At 42.5% G+C, this 20,855-nt stretch overlaps 2 protein-coding genes across 4 annotated transcripts in view; both read left to right on the top strand.

Annotated features, from left to right (window-relative positions):
• Positions 1-667: 667 nt before the first annotated feature.
• lrig2 (leucine-rich repeats and immunoglobulin-like domains 2) lies at positions 668-15,945 on the top strand. Its single transcript, XM_035153091.2, has 18 exons — positions 668-1,338; positions 2,484-2,558; positions 2,911-3,045; positions 3,535-3,678; positions 3,853-3,996; positions 4,162-4,305; positions 4,566-4,709; positions 6,382-6,462; positions 6,826-6,897; positions 7,109-7,177; positions 8,213-8,376; positions 8,606-8,917; positions 9,159-9,440; positions 9,877-10,317; positions 10,489-10,641; positions 11,184-11,324; positions 11,940-12,209; positions 12,642-15,945. The coding sequence occupies exons 1-18, from the start codon at positions 1,151-1,153 to the stop codon at positions 12,872-12,874; spliced, it is 3,192 nt and encodes a 1,063-aa protein (XP_035008982.1). The 5' UTR covers positions 668-1,150; the 3' UTR covers positions 12,875-15,945.
• A 3,851-nt stretch (positions 15,946-19,796) lies between these two features.
• LOC118104921 (membrane-associated guanylate kinase, WW and PDZ domain-containing protein 3) overlaps positions 19,797-20,855 on the top strand; it is a 133,803-nt gene continuing 132,744 nt past the window's right edge. For 2 of the 3 annotated variants that reach the window (XM_035152222.2, XM_035152221.2), the window contains exon 1: positions 19,797-20,727. In XM_035152222.2, the coding sequence (XP_035008113.1) occupies positions 20,421-20,727 (307 nt within the window). In that variant the 5' untranslated portion in view covers positions 19,797-20,420. The remainder of the gene's footprint in view (positions 20,728-20,855) is intronic. The other variant, XM_035152220.2, reaches the window with a different exon arrangement.

Below are 20,855 nucleotides of genomic sequence, written 5' to 3'. Positions count from 1 at the left end.
TCAACTGTTGTAAAAAAATAAAGTTTACTGATACTACTTCTTACAATAATGTTAAACTCCTTAAGGCACATATTGCATAACTTGCATAACAAGGTGAACTGTCAAAACCATGAGCCGTATAATTTCTGTCAACACCAAAAACTTCTGCACATCTTATGTCCATATTTATTTACTTGAGTCATGTTCCTACCTTTACCTTTGCAAACAACTGCTGCAATTGTGCACACTTCTCTCTTATTTTGTCATCTCTTGTATTTAGTCTCTTGTTCTTCACTCTGACCTGCTGCTGTAACACAATCATTTCCCACTTTGGGATCAATAAAGAACATCTATCTATCTATCTGTCTGTCTGTCTGTCTGTCTGTCTGTCTGTCTGTCTATCTATCTATCTATCTATCTATCTATCTATCTATTGTTTTGGTTCTTTAACAGGTGGATGCTGGTGTTTGAAAAGTGTAAAAAGAGAGGAAATGACCAACAATAACCACGAGGATGTGAAAAACATTTTCAAACTGCAGCTTCTCGGGAAAAACTTTCTGCTGTGGAAAGTGGCCACCACATAAAAACACACTGGGGCGAGATCCAATCAAATCCCTGCAAACGTTTGACAGACTCGACCACTGGCCAATGGGATAAGTGTAAACATGCTACCGGGGGCGGGATTTAAGGTATCCCAGTATCCTCCACTCCAGGCGCTTTGTTGTTCTTACGGGACAGAAAGACGCAGAAAATACTCGTGAATTAGCCCTGATCGGCCCGGGCCGAGTGAGGATAACGTTTCCCCGGGTTCATTCAATCTGAACCGGGTCAAAGCGCCGGGTTAAACCGATGCCATGCGGGGTAAACATGCGCATTTGTGGGACTGAGGCAGCTGAGCAGTGAGCTAGCATTAGCATTAGCTTCCTCCCCCCAGGAGAGAGAGGGTGTCCGGACTGGAGCGGAAGAGGAGAAACCCACCGGGATGCCTCACGCAAGTTGGGGGAAACTGTATGTTACCGTCCCGCCCGGACTCCCTGGGCTTTAAACACGAAGGATGTGCCGGCGCCGCTGATACAGAAACTACCAGAAGCGTTCGGCGGCGGTCCCGTGGCCGTAAAACGTGCCACTTTAGCGAGTTAGCCACGTAGCCTCCCGCAGGAAGACGTTTAAAATGGCGGAGGGCTGGCCCGTTGCTTCGGCCCTGGTCTTCGTGCTGCTCGGCCTGGCTGCCGGGGCCCTCGAGGCTTGTCCGGCTCCGTGCTCGTGTTCCACAGGGCCCGACGGGTCCCGGGTCCTGGACTGCAACAGGAAGAGGCTGTCGGCGGCTCCCCTGGACCCAGACGAGGGGATAACACAAGTGTGAGTGAGCCAGCACTGATTCCAACTGCACTGATTTGTTGCTGCTCCACGGCTGCAGCGTTACACACCAACAAACACCGTTTACATCTTAATATTCCCCATTTGACCTTCACTCTATTAGATGCTATTTATTAAGCTTGCTCTTTGGGACATCTGCTAATTGTAGAGTGTTTTATTATGATTTAAAAAGAATGATAATCAAATTCTAACTCACTTAACCAGTCACAGTGAAACAAGCTAAATTGTAACTGGGATATTAACCCAATAGTCTTTACACTCAGTTTATTAAGTACACATAGGTCATCTAAATCAGCCATTAACAGGTTTTATTATTCAGTTTTATTACACACATGTTGAGTCCTGGTTTGTGCTGCTGTTATTTTTATTACCTTTAATTACAATATTTAATCAGCATGTAAATATTGGCCCATTGACCATCACTCTGTAAGATGTTATCATGTGTAAATTATCTCTCTTTAGTTTGCTCTTTGGGACATAGGGTAATTGTATAGTGTTTTTCTTATAATGAATTAAAAAGAATGATAATCAAATTCAAACTCACTTAACCAGTCACAGTGAAACAAGCTAAATTATAACTGGGATATTAACCTAATAGTCTTTACACTCAGTTGTCAGTTTATTAAGTACACCTAGTTCAACTAAATCAGTCAGTACAATTGCGACAATTCTCATATTCTTAAGCATATGTGGTTTGTGTTGCTGTAATTTCTATTACTTTCATTCCAATATTTAGTCTACATTTATCATCAATAATACATATTTGGTAGAAACACTCCACAGACTCCTAAATACCATGAAGTCACTTCTCTTCAACAAAAAATGAGCATCAGGGTTGTGGTTTCAAGCTCTTTATGAGCAGAGACAGACTAACATTTGATAAATGGTGAAATATTTTATAAACCCGAGGATCTTACCTGTTCACTGTACTCGCACATTGCAGAGGCTATATATCAATATATTGGGCTTTTGTTACATTGCTATTGATAAAAATGATATCACAATAATTGCTGATATTGTTTTATTGTCCAGCCCCAGTATAAAGTATCAATTTGTTGTTTGTTGCTGCGGCGATGTATGTAAACATTCATCACCTAATGTTCCTTTTCTGTTGATTGTCATTTCAGCACCATGAATCACAACGAGCTGACTGCTCTTCCGTTTCTTGGAGATGTTTCCTCAAACATCACCTCGCTGTCATTGTAAGTACACACTCCCCTTCTGGGTTTCCTGTTACATAAAAGATTCCCCCATTTATTTCAAAGACACACACTCTTGATGACTTTAACTTCTGTGTGACGTTTACTTACATGAATCAGCATGTATCAATAGGTACAAATATGGCATTAAACACTGACTCTGAGGCTTTAGATGTCTTTTTATGTGTTGTAGACAAATGTACTAATGCAAAACACTTGTTTTTTGTTTGTTGGTAGAGTGCACAACAATAGATACCTGTTTTGCTCCCCTTGATTTGAGTAAACCGTCAACATAGCGTGCCATAGTAATCAGCATTCTGATTTGGAGGACTAATACGTTCTTTTTACGATTCAGAGTCCACAATCGGATCTCAGAACTGTCAATGCACCAGCTGCAGCCCTACATTTCCCTGGAGACGCTGGACCTTACATCCAACTCGATCTCTGAGCTCAAAGTTGGATCCTTCCCCTTCATGCAGCTGAAATATCTGTAAGTCTTGATGTTCATCTCAGTCATACTACAATTCTTTTATGATCAACAAAGTTAAAGTCAATTTATCCATAAAATCAGCTGGACAATACAATAAAACTAGTGAGTATTAAAAGTGTGTATACATCTCCGAAGGCTTCACATAGTTTTTTGTGTTACTTGCTAGTAACTAAAGGTGTAAGAAGGAGGAATGGGCAGAGGAGTCTGTATAATACAACAGTATGATGATGTAGCATTTATGGCTGTTCTAGGTATTAAAGAGCCCGTATTAAAGCAGAGCAGTACTGCACTGACCATTCAATTCTAAATAGGTCACAACACTAAAGACACCTTGTATTGGTTAGTTTGCCATTGATAATGAAGCATCTTATTGTAGACAAACAGACTTTGTTGGCCTTCTCTTGTGGATATTCACACGTACAGTTGGCGTAAACAGAGCAAACATTATGTTCCTGACCAATTTTCGATCTAACGTTCCTGCTCTTTTAGGAATTTGAGTAATAACAAGATCAGCGTCCTCGAGCCCGGTTGCTTTGAAAACATCTCCAGCTCCCTGCTGGTGCTGAAGCTGAACAGGAACAGATTAGCTCTGCTGCCATCCAAAGTCTTCAGACTTCCTCAACTTCAGTTCCTGTAAGTATTGTACGATTTTGTTCATGATGCCAAACTAAAATCAGTGTGGAAAAGCCAAGAATTAAGCTGCTGATAGTTGGCAGACACATCTGTGGGTTTTAATTCCGTTTTAACAATTCCTTCTTGGCAGAATTTACTATGAATGTTGCATTCACCCTCTTATGTTTTTCATAGTGAAATGAAGCGTAACAAGATCAAGATAGTGGACAGCCTCACATTCAAAGGGATGGACTCACTGAAGTCACTGAAGATGCAGAGGAATGGCATCACTAAGCTCATGGATGGAGCCTTTTTTGGACTTAACAACATTGAAGAACTGTAAGTACAGTGCTATAGACTCTCCTTTAAAATGACTTTCAACATTGTGTTCATCAGTGATAAAGACTTAAAAAATCTGGATTTGTCCTTGAAAAAAATAAAACAATATATGTCATAACAATTATTCTGTTAATGTCATTATGTTTTTTCCCATTTGTGTCTCAGAGAACTGGAGCACAACAACCTAACCGAGGTCAACAAAGGTTGGCTGTATGGCCTGCGCATGCTGCGTATCCTGCGGGTCAGCCAAAATGCAGTCAGCATCATCCGACCAGATGCCTGGGAATTCTGCCAAAAGCTCGAGGAACTGTAAGTGTGTTTGCTTCACAGCTAAAATCCTCATACAGCTAAGAGTCTCCACTTTCTTTCATTAGCCCAGAGCTCTGAGATTCATTCTGTATGCTCAGAGGACTTACTCTTATTCCCCTGCAGTTTTGAGACGTATCTAGAGCTGATTTCATTGTGCAGAATGGTTTTTGAATGCTGACACACATTTACATGTAAGACTGGTGTCGACTGAGAGGAAGGCTTGAACTAATCCTTATCATATTTGTCGTTGTTTTCTGCAGAGACTTGTCCTTTAATCATTTGACTCGACTGGAGGAGACGGCTTTCGTCGGATTAAGTTTCTTGGAGAGCCTGAACCTGGGAGAGAACTCCATCAGCCATTTGGGAGAGGGAGTGTTCAGTGGTCTGTCAAGTCTGCGTACCCTGTGAGTTATCTGCCTGTTTAAAATATCTCCTCTTTGATCTTAGAAGTGTAATGAAGTTTACTTTTCAAAATATAACCAAGTCCTGACATGTTCTTGGCTCTGTGCATTCTCGTGAAGGCTGCTGACAAAAGTAGGTCTGCTTGATTCACCCTTCATGTCTAGGTCTAGTCCTGTCTTGAATATGTTTCCTAAGTACTCCTAAGTAGTTTAGAGAAATAACATTAGAAATCGTGTGTGAAATTTGAAGTCTTTATCCTCAGATATAGTCTTTGTTGAGTTCTAATTCTGTCTGTTTGTTTTCCTGTTTAGACTTAGATCAAACCACCCAATGTGTAGCATCATAGTGTCCTGTTCTCTTGGTTAGCCTAACCCTCTGTCCGGCCATCTACTGCGGGTATCATGCAAATTTCACATGAGTTTCAATGTGAAATCTCTACAAGACAGCTCAGTTTTACATTAATGAGAACTTTACCATGCACATACAGTGGGGAGACTTTCATGGATAGGAAAGTGGTCTCAGACATTTGAACCCCACTGTATAAAATGTCTGAGATGCAGCGAGTCTGTTTCATCTGTGTAAAACCTGTGTAGAGGGTTGCTGTGGGGCTTTCTCAGGCTTGAGAAAGAAAACAGGTCTCTACAATGTAGCTGAGGCAAGAGATGAAGGTTTGTTAATACTTGTGCAGCGTGGGAAGAGCAAGACCTTTTTTCATATTTCACCAAGCAGCAATAAATTATGTCCACGGTGCCTTTCTTTAAATAGCACAGCAGCTCTGGCTTTGTCGGGGGAGAGATGGTGATTTTTTTTTTTCTTTAGGGTGTGAAAATAATTAAATATTATGCAGTCTTCTGTTTATTAAGTTAATGGGAGTTAAGCGTAACAATGTTTTCCTTCTGTATTTATGAACCCCCATAACAGTGCAGCAAAAAATAAAAGACATGGTCCAAATGTGGTGAAAGTCAGCAGCTTTTACCTATTTCGACTCGTAAAAATGAATGTGCCTGTCCAAAATACTGCACAATCATTTAAATGTCATATTTAAATTCATACTTAGGTCCTCACCCCCTGTCTGACCGCATTTAGTACATTTTTATCCGTGTATTTATCAAAATATATTTTTCACCCATTACCCAACTTTTTTGTGGATTCCCCCGACCTGATGCCAGACTCTGCATTAGTTTATAATCCCCAACAGAATTTTCACAATTCTGTGTTGCAACCTTGTATACTTCATCAGTCATACATGTGCCAGCTGCAAGTTGAGAACTGTTGAGCTAAAACCAGAAAGGAGTCATATTTGGGAGGTTGCCCGTCCTCGGAGCTTTCATGGGAGAGTTCCGAGGTTCTCTCAGAGGTGGCTGGGCATGAGGAAAGAGAAACAAAAGAGCCCGTGACCCGTCCTGTAAACACAAGGTTTCCAGTAGACCCGTGAACTGTAGCAGTGCTAAACAAAGCCAATTAATTCCTCCTCATCTGAGCAGCAGGGGCAGCCAACTGTGACACTCTGTGGACGCAAGGGTGTCTCAAATAGTTAGTCTCCCGTCTGAGAATCACCGCCACTGACAACCACAGCGGAGGATGGAGGGTCTCTGTGGTGTTTGCGGGGAAAAAGCTTAAGATGTTCAGTCCGTGTAGAGAGTGTTTAATATCCAATGTCTCTTTGTTTTCCAGAGATATCCGCAATAATGAAATCTCGTGGGCCATCGAAGACTCCATTGGCGTATTTAATGGAATGAAGAAGCTGAACACACTGTGAGGAAAAACTGATTGTGCAGATAAATATATAGATATGAATGAATAGATTTAATTTCATACATCAATGCATGGTTGTGAAATATAATTCATTTATAGAGATAAAACATGTGCATCTTAAATTATACATCATTGTTCTGGTGTTGATTGTTAATTGATAAGATTAAGCTTTATTCTCATAGATGTGCTTGACTTGGAATTTTAAGTTTTATTTTACTGTTAAGTTGTTCAAGTTTATTCTGACTTTTTATTTATTCTGTCACATGTCCAAATTTAGCTGTAGCAATAGCTGCTGACACTCTGGTTCCACTGTGCAATAAAATATTACCCAGGAGCATAAAATGAAATATTTTCCTCTTCCAGAATCCTACAGCGGAACAAAATCAAATCAATCACGAGGAAAGCGTTTGAAGGCCTGGAGGAGCTGGAGCACCTGTGAGTTAAACCACTGCAGCATCCTTTTTCTCCACACGGCCACACGTCCGTCTCAGGAGGATCTGTTGTTGTTGTTGTTGAATGATTAAATATAGAAGAGAGCTTTTATTACCACGGTGGTGTTGTTGCCTTATCCCTGTGGAATAGGACGCCAGTCTGATCAAATCACATTGTAGGTGAGTCTAATCCATATTTCTGTCCCCCTCTGCAGGGACCTGAGCAAGAATGGCATCATGTCGATACACCCGGAGGCGTTGTCCCACATGAAGCTCAAAGTGTTGTGAGTAGATGCTAAACTAAGCACATTTGAAAGTCAATCAACTCATTCATCATTGTTGGCCACAACTAAAAGTAATTATAACGATGAATTAATGGTTAACTGTCATGATTAGCATTTAAATTGTCATATTGTTATAGGAGGAAAATCTCAACCACTGAAATGTGAGGAGTCTTTGATCTACTGTAGCTTTACCGATGAATTAGTAAAAAGGGGAGAATAACTTTACTTCATTAGCTGTTAAGACATTTGTTGTCTTACCAAAATCCACACATTTATTGGCTGTGATATTTCTGATGCAGCCTTCGAGTTGTAGCATCTTTTTAGTTGGGACAGATGTCTCTCCTGCCCGTGTGAAAAGATGGTGGAAATGTCAAGTCTCTTGACTTTTAAAGTTTTTAATCAGCCCGTCTTAGGAGTGTCTCTCAAGCAGCGGTTAACGAAATGCACCAGCAGCTGTCAAACACGGAATACGTGTCATGACAGCAGTCATATCCTCATGTGATTAATTAGTCTGCAGCTTTAATAGACTATGGCACCATTTGCCTGGCAAGTGGATAAATTTGCTTTGACAGAGAACTAAGCCAGAGGAGCATGATGGCAACACCCATGTAATTGAAGTGTATTTTAGGACAAAGTGTGGTAACACAGCCTCCTACAGGCTTTTGTGGCTATTAATTTAGATTTTGATCATGGAAACTTAAAAAAAAAAGAAAATCAAGTTAGTACGAATATTACATGACTCTGAATAATTCAGAAAGTGTTTGAATGCCCCCAAACACTTTCCTAAGTATTATAAGCTGTATAAGAAAACACAGCGTGATCTTAATATAGAGTATGGAACAGTTCTTTCTAATCGAGGTCCATTAAATCTTAATTTCAAGGATGTAAATGCAAATTTGCTTTTAGAGATTAAACCATAAATCCCTTTATGGAAACTTCTCAAAGAAATCCCAGAAACCTCACAATGTGTTTAATTTTTGCTCTACTTTGATAATCCAAACTAATCTTACTCTCACTCATCTCGTGTTTCCTCAGTGTCCTGAACACAAGCAGCTTGCTGTGTGACTGCCACATGCAGTGGTTGGGGCCCTGGCTCACAGACAGTCTGTTCCAGCAGTCTGTCTCTGCTGTCTGTGCTCATCCGGCCAGTCTACTTGGTCGCAGCGTCCTGACCATCAGCCCGGAAGAGTTTGTTTGTGGTCAGTCCCGGTCTGATATTTTTTATTTGCTCTCAGTCTGATCCAGTTTCAAAGGTTTCATAAACTTCAACTTCATAAAAAGTCCAGATAGATTCTGTCTGACTGCAATGTTGTCATTCTTGTATTTGTGTAATTTAAGAGGTCTGCTCTAAAAAATATAGATTTTCTGACGTTAAGAAAAAAGCTGACGGAGTCTAACACTCTCTTTTATGTCCCTGCCCCTCCACAGATGATTTCCCCAAACCTCACATAACAACTCACCCAGAGACGTCGGTGGCGCTGCGGGGGAACAATGTGACTTTGAGCTGCGTTGCCACCAGCAGCAGTGATTTGCCGATGACCACAGCTTGGAGGAAGGATGGGGAGGTGCTGTATGATGCAGAAGTGCAAAACTACGCCCGGTTTCAGGAGGGAGAGCTCATCTACACCACGATGCTCCACCTCCTTAATGTCAACTTTACTGATGAGGGGCGCTACCAGTGTGTGGTCTCCAATCACTTCGGCTCCAACTACTCCAACAGGGCCAAGCTTACTGTCAATGGTGAGTCTCTTTTCAGAGGAAAGTGATTGATGACTGTCACTGCCAGTGATTAGTGTTTCTCTTGTTCTTCACCCAAGTTTCAAGGCGATGTTGTTGCCAGCATAGTATATCTTCCATCTGTGCTTAGAGGACAATGCTGTGACTGTCAGAGAATTTTGAAGATAGCAGAGCCACAAGATTATTGCAGCCATTGTTTGATCTGACATCGATATATCTCTGCTTCTCTGTCCCCCTCTCTCAGAGCTACCATCTTTTCTTAAGACTCCCATGGACCTGACAATCAGGACTGGGACAATGGCCAGGCTGGAGTGCGCGGCCGAAGGTCATCCATCACCCCAGATTGCTTGGCAGAAGGACGGAGGCACAGACTTTCCTGCCGCCCGAGAGCGAAGGATGCACGTGATGCCGGATGATGACATCTTCTTCATTGCTAACGTGAAGACAGAAGACATGGGAGTTTACAGCTGCACGGCTCAGAATGCAGCTGGTAGTCTGTCGGCAAACGCCACTCTCACCGTCTTGGGTGAGTCACCTAACTCAGAAGCAGAGCCTGTTACAGATGTTTTACCACTGGGTCATTTCAGCTGAGTCACTCTGCTCAAACTGGCTCCTTGTTTATGTCTGTCATCATTACATTCTCTTATTTATATTTACACCACAACAGTTTCAACTAGTGACAACATAAATACAAACGTTGTTATGCCTTGACCATGGAAAATATTTAAATATGGAAAGGAGTGACACAACAAAAACAATTTATATGATCACATTCCTTAATGAATGGGCTTCTGAAGTTTGAATTCAGCTACAAACTGGTGAATAAACATGTTTGTTATTGTAAAATCTATTCTAAAAATAACGAATCTGACCTCACACACATCTGTCCAGACAGTGTGACACAAATGCCGCTGGAAAAATCCTTTTTTTAAAAAAAAATCAATAAACCTGTTCTCCTCCAGAAACGCCATCCTTCATGCGGCCGCTGGAAGACAGGACCGTGGCTCGTGGTGAAACTGCCGTGCTTCAGTGTATAGCTGGAGGCAGCCCTGCCCCTCGTCTCAACTGGACCAAAGATGACGGACCCCTGGTACTGACAGAACGCCATTTCTTTGCCGCCGCCAACCAGCTACTCATTATTGTAGACGCCGGTCCTGCTGATGCGGGAAAATACACCTGCATCATGTCGAATACTCTGGGAACGGAGCGCGGCCACATCTACCTCAGTGTCTCGCCGTCGCCGAACTGCGATACGGGTGCAGGGTACGACCAGGACGGTTGGACCACAGTGGGCATTGTGGTGATCGTGGTGGTGTGCTGTGTGGTCGGAACCTCGCTGGTCTGGGTCATTGTGATCTATCACATGCGCAGAAAGAGCGAGGACTACAGTATCACAAATACAGGTCAGCAATTTAGACATATAAACATTATGATATAAAATAAATGCGTTTTATCTAAAGAGCGCTGCTTGGAAAACATGAATTGTGTGTGTGGGGGAAATCACTTTGATGTGAGACGACAGCTCTCCTCAGCTCTCGATGCCTTGAAACAAAATGTGCCTCTGTCTGTTCCAGATGAAATGAATTTGCCGGCAGACATCCCCAGCTACCTGTCCTCTCAGGGAACTCTGTCAGAGCCGCAGGAAGGATACAGTAACTCTGAAGCTGGCAGCCACCAGCAACTCATGCCTCCTCTCTCTAATGGATACGTCCATAAAGGGACAGATGGTGAGTTATATTTGACATGTTTGGTTTATCATCTGGATATATATCAATGCATGTTGGAAAAACATGTTCTAAGCATACAATAAACCAATTGGTGCTTTAAAACTTGCTACTATAATGGCAGATTTGTCATTTAGTAAGAGAGAACACTTCTCTTCAGAGGTAGTGGATATGTTCATACTGAACAAAAAGTAAAGTAAAGGTCTCTTTTATCATCCCTTTAATATTTATATGAAGATTTTTCCCGTTGGGTTATGTCAACATTTTGATCACAAAAAGGTAAAACCCTTTGATATTACAAAGATTACACAATTATTGCGTGGTTACAAGAAATGAAATGCACAGTGATACACCGCCTCGTCGCCTGCCTCTCATGCGAATCCATTCTGAAGAATACATTTCAAACGTCTTTTAATTATGTACAGTTTTTCTGATTCAGAGATTTCAGATGCCTCCTCGCTCATTAGGTCCTTGTGTCTGTTTTTGTGTTCGGGATCAAATCCCTGCTGAAACGAGACCCTGACTAATTATCACCAATGTCTCAGGTGTGTGTTATGGAGACACGAGCAGTGAGGTGGAAGCGGAGGGGAATGGCGTGCTGCACTGCAGGGTCGGCTCTCTGTTCACTGGCCGCAGCAGTTTCCACCCTGGGGATCCCCGTGAGGGACTAGCTGGAGTCCCCACAGGTTAGTGTCAACCACACACAAGTGATGATGTGGTTTTTTATTCCTCGGCATTGGTAGCAGCCACGAGCAGAAGCATTATGTGCTGGGTTTTCTGTTTGTCCATTGACATGAACACAATAGTAAATGACTGCTTTGAGAGATTTGCCACAGACGTTACATATTACACATTAGAACTTGAGATATAAATACATCTTTATTTATATACACGAATAGTAGCCCAATGTACAAATATTAAAGATTGTCTTAAAGGCTTTAGAAAGATAATCCTGCTGGATGTTTTTTCACCAGGTCCCAGTGTAACAATCTTTATTATTATTTCATGGGTATAGTTTGCATGTCCAATATATGCGAGTGTGTAAAGGCCATAAAACAATGATTAAATGACTTTTAATGAAATTCCAAACAATTTTTTTGAAAACTGAAATTGTTTTCAGTCCTGAAACAAATGAATACTGTCAGTTGTTGTTAGAAAAATGATTAGTAATGAGTTAATTAATCTGAGTGGACTTGAGAGGCCATTTCGCAGCCACTATCAATCAAACTGATTAAATATTCTAATGGTGCTGCAGTTTTGAAAACAAACAACTCACTGTTTGTTGCCACGTTCTTCGACAGGTGGTGCAGGTCAGCTGGTCATCTGCTCCGACTGCTACGACAACGCCAACATCTATTCCCGCACACGGGAGTACTGCCCGTACGCCTACCTGGGAGAGGACGACCCGCTGGACAAAGCTCTACCAGGCCTGAAGGAGAACTTCATTGAGCACGGCCAGCATGTGGACACGGCTCTGGAGAACCTCATTAGCAACCAGGACACGTCCCTCTTCCTCACCTCACATGACAAAAGGTTGAGCAGCCACACCCCCCCGGAGCACTACGCTAATGGTGAGACCTGGAAACAGAAATTCCCATTTTACATTTCTAGAGCAAGATGGTGAATGTTTAGGGTGAAATATTGAATTCATACCATCATGCAAAATATTGGGAAAAGAAAAGCAGTAAGTGTAAAAAACAGTACTCCTCAAAAGCAGAAGGAGACGTATTCAAATTGCTGCTTCAATCCAACCAACACTTCAAAATCTAAAGGCATCAAGTTACAATGACTTAAAGCTGTGAAAATCCTTCAGAAACTTCAGTTTTGCTTCATAAATTACCTTAACAATAAATCTGTGATTAAAATTGGTGTCCATGCAAATTTTCAGCTGATCAATTAATTAAATCAATTTATCCTGTCTGCTTTTACAAAGAGTATGTGGTGGAGAATCAGTCAGTGCCTGTAACGTGTCGCCCTCTAACATTTGTGTCTTATCTTTGCAGATTCCCTCAGCAGGTCATTCTGGGGAGACGGGGAAGATCTGTCCTCCAAACCTCGTCCCGGAGCGTCCCAGCACCCAGTGACTGTTCACAGGACGCCTCCCCTGGTGTCCACTGCAGAAGGGGCAGAGGAGCACAGTGAGGCAGAGGCGGACTACTTCCCCAGCCAATGCACACAGGACCACAGAAGTGCCTCTAATAGGACTAACCCTCAGGAGCACCCTGCTCCCACATAGGTCCTCACAGTCCATGTTCTGCCTCTGACTCCTTGTCGCTGCCCCCCTCCCCCTCCTTTTCACCCACTACCTCCAAAGAGACTCCTCACATTCTGCCAAAGATGCTCTCTTGTATGTTTACATTCCCCTTTCACTCAAGAGGACACGCTAACGTTCTCCGCTGTGGAATGACTGCTGTGTCAGGCTGGAGAAATGGACCGGTGATTAAAGTGACCTCCTCCTCGACACCTCCACCTCTGCAGGGCTCTTATTTCCCCACGTCCTCCGCCACTCCTCTTTTTTCTCTTCAGAGAGAAAGCTATGAATGTATGCTTTAAAGAGCCATGTTGGATGGGATTGTCCCTGCTGCTGCTGCTGAGGGGCTGAAATGGTTTGTTTCATCATTCCTGGTACTGACACCACATGACTGAAATAGACATTACAAACCATCTCTTCCCAACTCGGGGGGAGGGGGTTTAAATGGGGGACAACTGTAGCTCCCTCACCAGCAGATTGTGGTGGTTAATATAGGGAAGAACCTCAAAAGCATATGTACCACATTCCCACAGCTTTTATGACTGTAAACTATGCTATCTAGTATCCTGTTATGCAAATTCCAGAGACAGTTGAACACCAAAACGTGGTGTATATTATGAATATATATGAATATATCCTATATCATCTTTATCTGATCTTGTTTTCGTCCTGTGTCAAACACAATCGCTGTTCACTTCACTTCATATCTTCATCATGACGAGCAGTTTGGGGAGAAATCTTCTTTTGCACATGTGACAATCAGTTTGCCGGCTATTTTTTTCTCCTGGTTGTCTTCTCGATGGCCTTATTTTTAACAAGGATTCTCAGTAACCTCATCAGGTGACATTATGGTTTGTATACTGGATGCACTGAATTGTTTTTCCCTTCTTCTCATGTCTTACAGGCACTTAATGTAATGGAGGTAAACTTTTACACGGAACACATGCAGTTAGCCTGGAAATTAGACCAATCAGCGAGCTTCTGTTTGTTTGCTCTTGCAAATGGGTCCGCCCCCAACCGCCTGTCTGCGCAGACAGAATTCCTCCGACCTGCTGATGTGGAGAGGTCGTTTAAATCCATGATCACGACTGTATTAAACAGATCTGGACATTTTCTCTAAAAGAAAAACAAATGAAAACCTGCACTTAGGCTACATCCATACGTGATACGTCTGCCGTCCACACTCCAGAGGCCTTTGTGAATATAAACATACAACTAAATGTATTTAGAGGTTCCAGACCCATTTGTAAATGCAAATCGGTGAGATAGTGTCAGGTTAGCACGCCATGTTATTCTGTGAGGATTCATCACCGCCATCTTTTCCACAAAGTTCATGATCCTTACGCAGAAATTGATTAAGCCTTAAGTTTTCACTTGGGACTGTGAAATATGAGAATGTATTGTATGATTTTATACATGTATGTATGTAAGTATGTGTACAGAAGGTTATCGTCCATGGCCTATTAGTCCATTTGCAGAGAGGTTTGAGACGTAAGCTGCAGTAACTCTATTAACACTAAGCCTTTATTGTCCCTCCCGGCGCTGTCCAAATGTTTTTAAATGTTACAACACATTTCCTTCAGAAGTTGTTTTTTATTTCCTCAACTGAGACTCTTTCAGTTAAAATATCAAACAGCCTTCAAACTCAGCAATACCTTTTTCCAAATGTCAGCCTTCGCTTTGAGGATGTGAAAATGAAAATGCCTTTGCTGTAAAAGAATGTGGACGTGTTTCAACAGGTTTTTATCTCTGGTTCTCCTTAAAAAACCTCTGTACTATCGCAGCTCGGTGAAGCTCCGATCTGATTGCCTTTGTCTGTGACTGGCCTTGAAAACTTAACTGTATGTGCTCTAGATATCTAGTTTAGAGTTTGCAGTTTATTAGGTACATGTAGAAGTACATGATTCATTTTAATCCCAACATTCCTGCAGTAAATGGATGTTATGTCTGACAACCTGTATTTTCTAGGTTTTTTTAAATTATCATTTCCATTTGTTGATGATCATGACTGCTACATTCTGCTCTTCTATTTGTGACCAAGGAGAGATTCTCATCTTCTGCCTCTATTATCAGTGGTACGCTGACGGCTCTATCTACCCGACACAGGGCGCCACCAAGCGCCACACACGTGTCTTAGTTTCAGACCAACACGTTTGTTGTTTTTCTCGTCCAACAGCCAGATTGTTTTCATGGCAAGTGCACTTGCGTGTAGATCTTCCGCCAGGAGCACACCTTGCTTTCAAAGGGAATGGGACATGGTACTCTGGTTGGTTTATTGCATGTTACACCTAAAGAGACTAAGCCTAACCCTTTTTAAACCATGCAACTGCAGAAACCTTTTTTTAACTATTAAACTTGCAAAAGAGGATTTGGATCTGCCCTGAATGCACTAGCTTCCTGTTCTCAATCAATAGCTACTCGAAATTGACATGTATTTGTTAAGCAGCGAAAAGTTTCATCACACTTTCTGCTTCTCTCTGGTTTGTGCAGACGCTAGTTTCATTCTTGCAAACTTGTTTTCATATTTTTGTCACTTTGCTGGAATCAGAACATCCCATGCCTGTTTCTTCAAACGGCAGAAAACTAATTATCTCTCCTGACTTTCCTGAGTTCCTTTTGTACTCGACACACTCTCTGTTTCTGTGGAAGCAGATATCTGATGTTTCTTTATGTTCTCTGGCTTATACCTCTGATCATTTTCATGCCCCTTGAAAAAGTAAAAAGGAAACTTACATGTGACAACATGAAATTTACAGGAAACTTGCATGTCCTGGGGGGGTAATACATCGATTCAGTATTTATTATTTTCTGCCGACCCAGCCTAACACAATGTGCATTTATAATGTTCTACTCTCTGAAACGTCCTTTATGACTTTATACCAAAGTTTAGCAGTAACTGCTCTGGCAATATCCAATGCTGCTTTTTTGTATTGTTGAAGTTTTTCATTTTGTTTAGTATTTTTGGACCTTATTTACCTGTACATTCTGTAAAGCATGTCTAAAGAGACTTTTTGTTACATAGCCATTACTCCAACATTAAACATGAATTCTGATAATTTGGTTTGGATCTTGATTGTCTGTCCCAACACGTGTTGAAATAGGATTATTTTCAATATAGACTGAGCTGTTTGTTTAGTCGCCCTGTCAGTAAAAATTCATACCAGAGTCGTTCTGTTTTTCAGAAGCCAAGGTGACATTTTCGAATAGTTTCTGAAGCTGGAACAGACAAAAGTTTGACATTTCTTGGTTGAAAAATGTTTGCTTATAAAATAGTCTGACTTTACAGATCGTTAGAAGGCAGAAAGAAGAATGAGAGAAAATGTTCTTGCAGGATTTGATTTTAGTTGCATGTAATTCCAGACACAAGGCTCTAAACCACAATATGATTTCTCTGCACTGCGTGGAACGATTTAAAAGGCCAAGCCACCTGTAATCTGGATTTATTCATGTGAAGCCAACTCAAAGCCGGCTAATATCAGCCTTAAAAAACTGTGGATCCATCATCACTCTTGACGTGAGGAAATGGAACTAATTTTTCCTGCCTGTGTTGCGGCGGCAGGTCCAGAGGCGTCGTGTTTACAGGTTGTCAGAATGTGTGTACGTCCATTGGAACATAATCCCTCAGGAACAACTCAAGTAAATTTCTTTAAATTTGACACAAACATCCAATAAGAGGAATTAAGTGGTCAAAGGTAAAAGTCACTGTGACCTCAAACCTTCCTGGAAATTAGTCAAGAATTCATTCGCCAATAAGAACATTTTACAAAAATATCTGATGGGATAAAATGACGAATTGATGATATTTTATATCCAAAAGGTGAAATAACTATTCAACCCAATGGTGAAGCTTCAAAAACAAAGAAAACTTGAAAAATTAAGCTGAGAAAAGAAGATTGTTCACCAGCTTGAAAATAAAAAAGTCCCATTTGTAACACACACAGGAATTAAGTTTGTTTAAATCAAAGTTAACAAGTTATGTTTGCAAAATTGATAACTTAATTTGTATGTGTGACCAATTAAAGTCATTCTTTAAATTGGTAAATTACTCAAAGGGCCAAACTTACAAAGTTTTTAACTAAATTAAGTATTTGTCTTAAAGTATTACAATTGTTTTAAGAAAACCCATGACACTGCTTAATCTTGTTTTTATGACCCAAAACCTAAATTTTAATATGAGCTGAGACCCCATGTTGTTCATTGTGCTAGTTCACCATCTGATAAATATCAACTTTGGAGAGCCAGTTAAAGTCATAGTGGTCAGAGCTCAGGGTCTTTTCATGTGTATTAACATGTGCTTTTACTTTGAAAATATAAACAAGGAGTTAACTCTATAAACCAGTTGAATGAATCAAATCATGATAAACGAGCTCTGTTACCAGGTTTAATAGAAGTTTTTGAGTTTTTGAATCGAATTGTGCACTTTTTTGTGCCTTTTCTCCAAATCCAACCCTCCGCTTCCTGCCTCAAACTCAAGTGCACCCCCCGACTCGTCCTAAACACACTCCAGTGGACAACAAGTGGCCCTTAAGTTGTGTGAGCCGCTCTGGAGTAAAACGCCATCAGAGATTGCATGGGAGCTTCAACACAAAGAGCAGCCAACAGGATGTGAACTGATTCTCTCGGTAGAGGGGCAGATCCCATCCGCCCTGCACCAGGGAGAAAACATCTGAGGGAAATTGTCAGGAAGATTGTTTCCATTTATCCGTTGTCATTTAGAGGAGCCATTGAAGATCAAGTAGTGGGTAGTGGATACCGAGCAGGTGCAGAGCGGAGCTGACAACCAGACGAGGGGGAACATCTCCATTTACCTACAGCACTTCTTCATCATTCACACACTGGGGCAAATTGGGGGTTCAGTATCCGGCCCGTGGACACTTCAGCGTGTGGATTGGAGGATCAAACCGCTGACCTTCTGGTTAGTGGACAGCTCGCTCCACCTCCTGAGCCACAGCCGACCCCAGGATTAATGTATTTCACCCTGACCTAGAACGGCACAGACCTCCACCTCGCGTAAGGCCCAGCGTCACTTTAAATTCAATCAAGCTGCTCCACCGACAATCCCCTGAATATATAGTCCCCTAAATGTGCCTGGGGTTTTTTTCATCAAAAGGTCCATGAATTATTCTCTGAGAAATCAGTGAAAATGTCAAAACACGCTCTGTCTCACTATGTCAAAGTAAGTGGTGGAAAATTCCCGGATTCGCCCCCTGATCCGAATCTGCACTAAAATTTAATGGATTCTTTCTAAACCACATCCGTCCACCAAGTTGTGTGGTGATCTGTCCAGTATTCTTTGTGTAATGTTGCTGACAAACAAACCAACAAACGGACAGGGGGGGGGGAAACAATAATATTCTCGAAGCATGAAAAACAGAAACAGCACAAATAAAAGAGTCAATATTTCACTTTGACTTTAAGCTTCATTTCAGGTGTAAGTCAATCAGTGGCCCGGGTCATCCACAGAATAAGTCATTATTAAAAATGAATGTGGCACTAAAGTTTTAACTTAAGTGTCTCTTCAAGATAAATCAAGAAAAATCCAGAAAAGGGAACAAAAAACTGTTCTTTGATTTATCATAAACGTTACAGACTTTAAATATGGAGAGTGTGCATTCCACTTTTAGAACTAAGAGCACAGGCTGAAGACCTGCATTATAGTTAAAAAAAAAGTAAAGTATTGGTCTTCAGTGGTTTATTTAAAAGAAACTCATTCAACACTCCAGAGATGCTGCCCTGATGTCTGAGCTGATGTTTCCTCTCGTGGTTCTCGTTGCATCAGTTGATGTTGTTACTCAGACAACACATCTTAAAAATCGACGTGGCAACTTGGACAGTACAGTTTGTTTTTATTGGCTCTCTTGTAAGACGTGTGCTTTAGTGATGATCTTCAGGTGCCTAAAACATGTTGGGCTGCATAAAACAGATTCATGTGAATATTCTATTTCCTCTTGTGTGGAAATAAAGACCAGACACGTGACAACATTAGTCAACGTGGCCCAAATGATCCAAATCCACCAAACTGAACCGGGGAGGCTTTGTTTGGCTAAATGGAGCTGTGTGTCATTAATAATACACTGTGACACAGGATGAGTTATCCCTGGAGATACAGTGACATTTACAAAATGAAATTATCTTTCACTTCAGGTTTTTTCATCATCATCATTTCTATTAAGTTTTAGTAACGTGAAACGGATATAAAAAACAAAAACAAAGGATCTGTTACATCTAATGCAGTTTGGCACCTGTGCACATTATGTGTGAGCTCTCAGGAGTGTCGAGGTGTGAGCGCAGGTTCCCCTCGAGGGAAAAGGTCAGATTTACAGCTGCAGACCCACTTGTGCATGGTCACTGCCCTCGTGCACAGGAATAAAGGAAACGGCATGAAACTGGAAAACAAAGCTGTTTTATATAGAGTGATAAGTAACGATTAAATCAATTAAACCCGTGTTTAATCATGCATGGATTGATGCAGTGGAGCATAATGAAGGTAAAAGACCTGAGGGAGGGTTGAATGGTGTGGAGTGCTCTGCTATCTTCAGTAGGTGGCGCTGTGGAGACATCACCTGGAACCCAAGATTAATACTGACACCACTTTACAAATTAAGAGTCTTAATTAGGTGTAATTTGTTTTGCACGCTTAATATCAGGATTACGTGCTCCGTGTGGTTTTAGTTGGACTCACATGTTGCTCTGGTTCCGTCTCACGTGCAGGAGTAGATCTGTAAAAAGCAGGTAAACATTTGGTTTTGTTTTTCACGCAGGAGCTGAGATGAGAATATGTCACAGTGAACATCAGGTATATGATTCGGTATGGTTGTGTTTGATTTCATATTAAGTACCACAGTGCACCGGAGGATGGAGCTCGCAGGAGGCGGCTGGAGGACGCTGCTGCGCCGCCGCTGTCGCTGTGCGTAAAGGGGGCGTTCCGGAGCCAGGGCACGTCTCAGTTGGCGGTACCAGGTGTGTTCAAACCTGTGGCAGCCGGACGGTCGTTCCCTCGACTCAGTCATCACCACATCACGGGCTGGAGCTCAGCTGCACGAGCCGCCTCCCGGTGAACGCTCGCCGCCTCCTCCGCAGCCGCCCACAGGTATGAGGGGATTTCTCGTTGACGCACCACGTTTCAGCGACGGACAGCTCTCAGTCTAACGCGCACTCTTGTTTACATCCCGGGTTTTGGTTACGCACGGATATGGTTCCAGCGCACGGAGCCTGTGATTGCTGGTCCATTTTCTAAACCCACCGCGGTGTTGTTTTACGCACGGGGAGCGCGTGGATATTACTGCAGCCAGCCGCGGCAACCGTGCGCGCACCGGAGCACAAGCCCGTGGGATGACAGACCTCGGCGGCGTGGCTGACGAGTGAGAAGCAGCCTCATTAACGCCAGGAAGATGAAATCCCCGGCAGGTCGGGAGGGAAACACAGGAGGGTTTATTAGGCCGCGTCACCCCGCGCTCGTTTAACCACAGCACACGGAGGCGACTGTTCCCACTGAGCTCGTTCGTTGTTGAGCAACCAAAAGGGAGGAACCATGTCCAGGACACTGAAGAAGAAGAAACACTGGTCCGGGAAAGTGGTGGAGTGCGCGGTGTCATGGGGGAACCTGGGAGACTTCGGCTCCGTGGTGGAGGTTCTCGGGGGCGCGGAGATGGGACAGTTCCCGCACCTGGGCCAGATGAAGCTGGACGTGCTGGTGTGCCACGTCGGGAAGCTGCCGTACTACGGGGACGTGTTGCTGGAGGTGAACGGGACGCCCGTCAGTGGACTTACAAACCGCGACACCCTGGCTGTCATCCGCCACTTTCGGGAGCCGATTCGCCTGAAGACCGTCAAACCAGGTGCGTCCTCCCCCGCCCCCTGCTCTGCGTCTCTGTTCCCAACGCTGCCGTTACCGCTGTTACTGATGTTTCTGTGACACCCGAGCTGTGTTTGTCAAATGAGGGTTTTGATATGTGGCATCCTGGCA

The sequence above is a fragment of the Hippoglossus stenolepis genome, chromosome 3 (assembly GCF_022539355.2).
Source record: "Hippoglossus stenolepis isolate QCI-W04-F060 chromosome 3, HSTE1.2, whole genome shotgun sequence".
NCBI classification, from domain to species: Eukaryota; Metazoa; Chordata; class Actinopteri; order Pleuronectiformes; family Pleuronectidae; genus Hippoglossus; species Hippoglossus stenolepis.
This window is presented reverse-complemented; position numbering and strand designations above follow the sequence as displayed.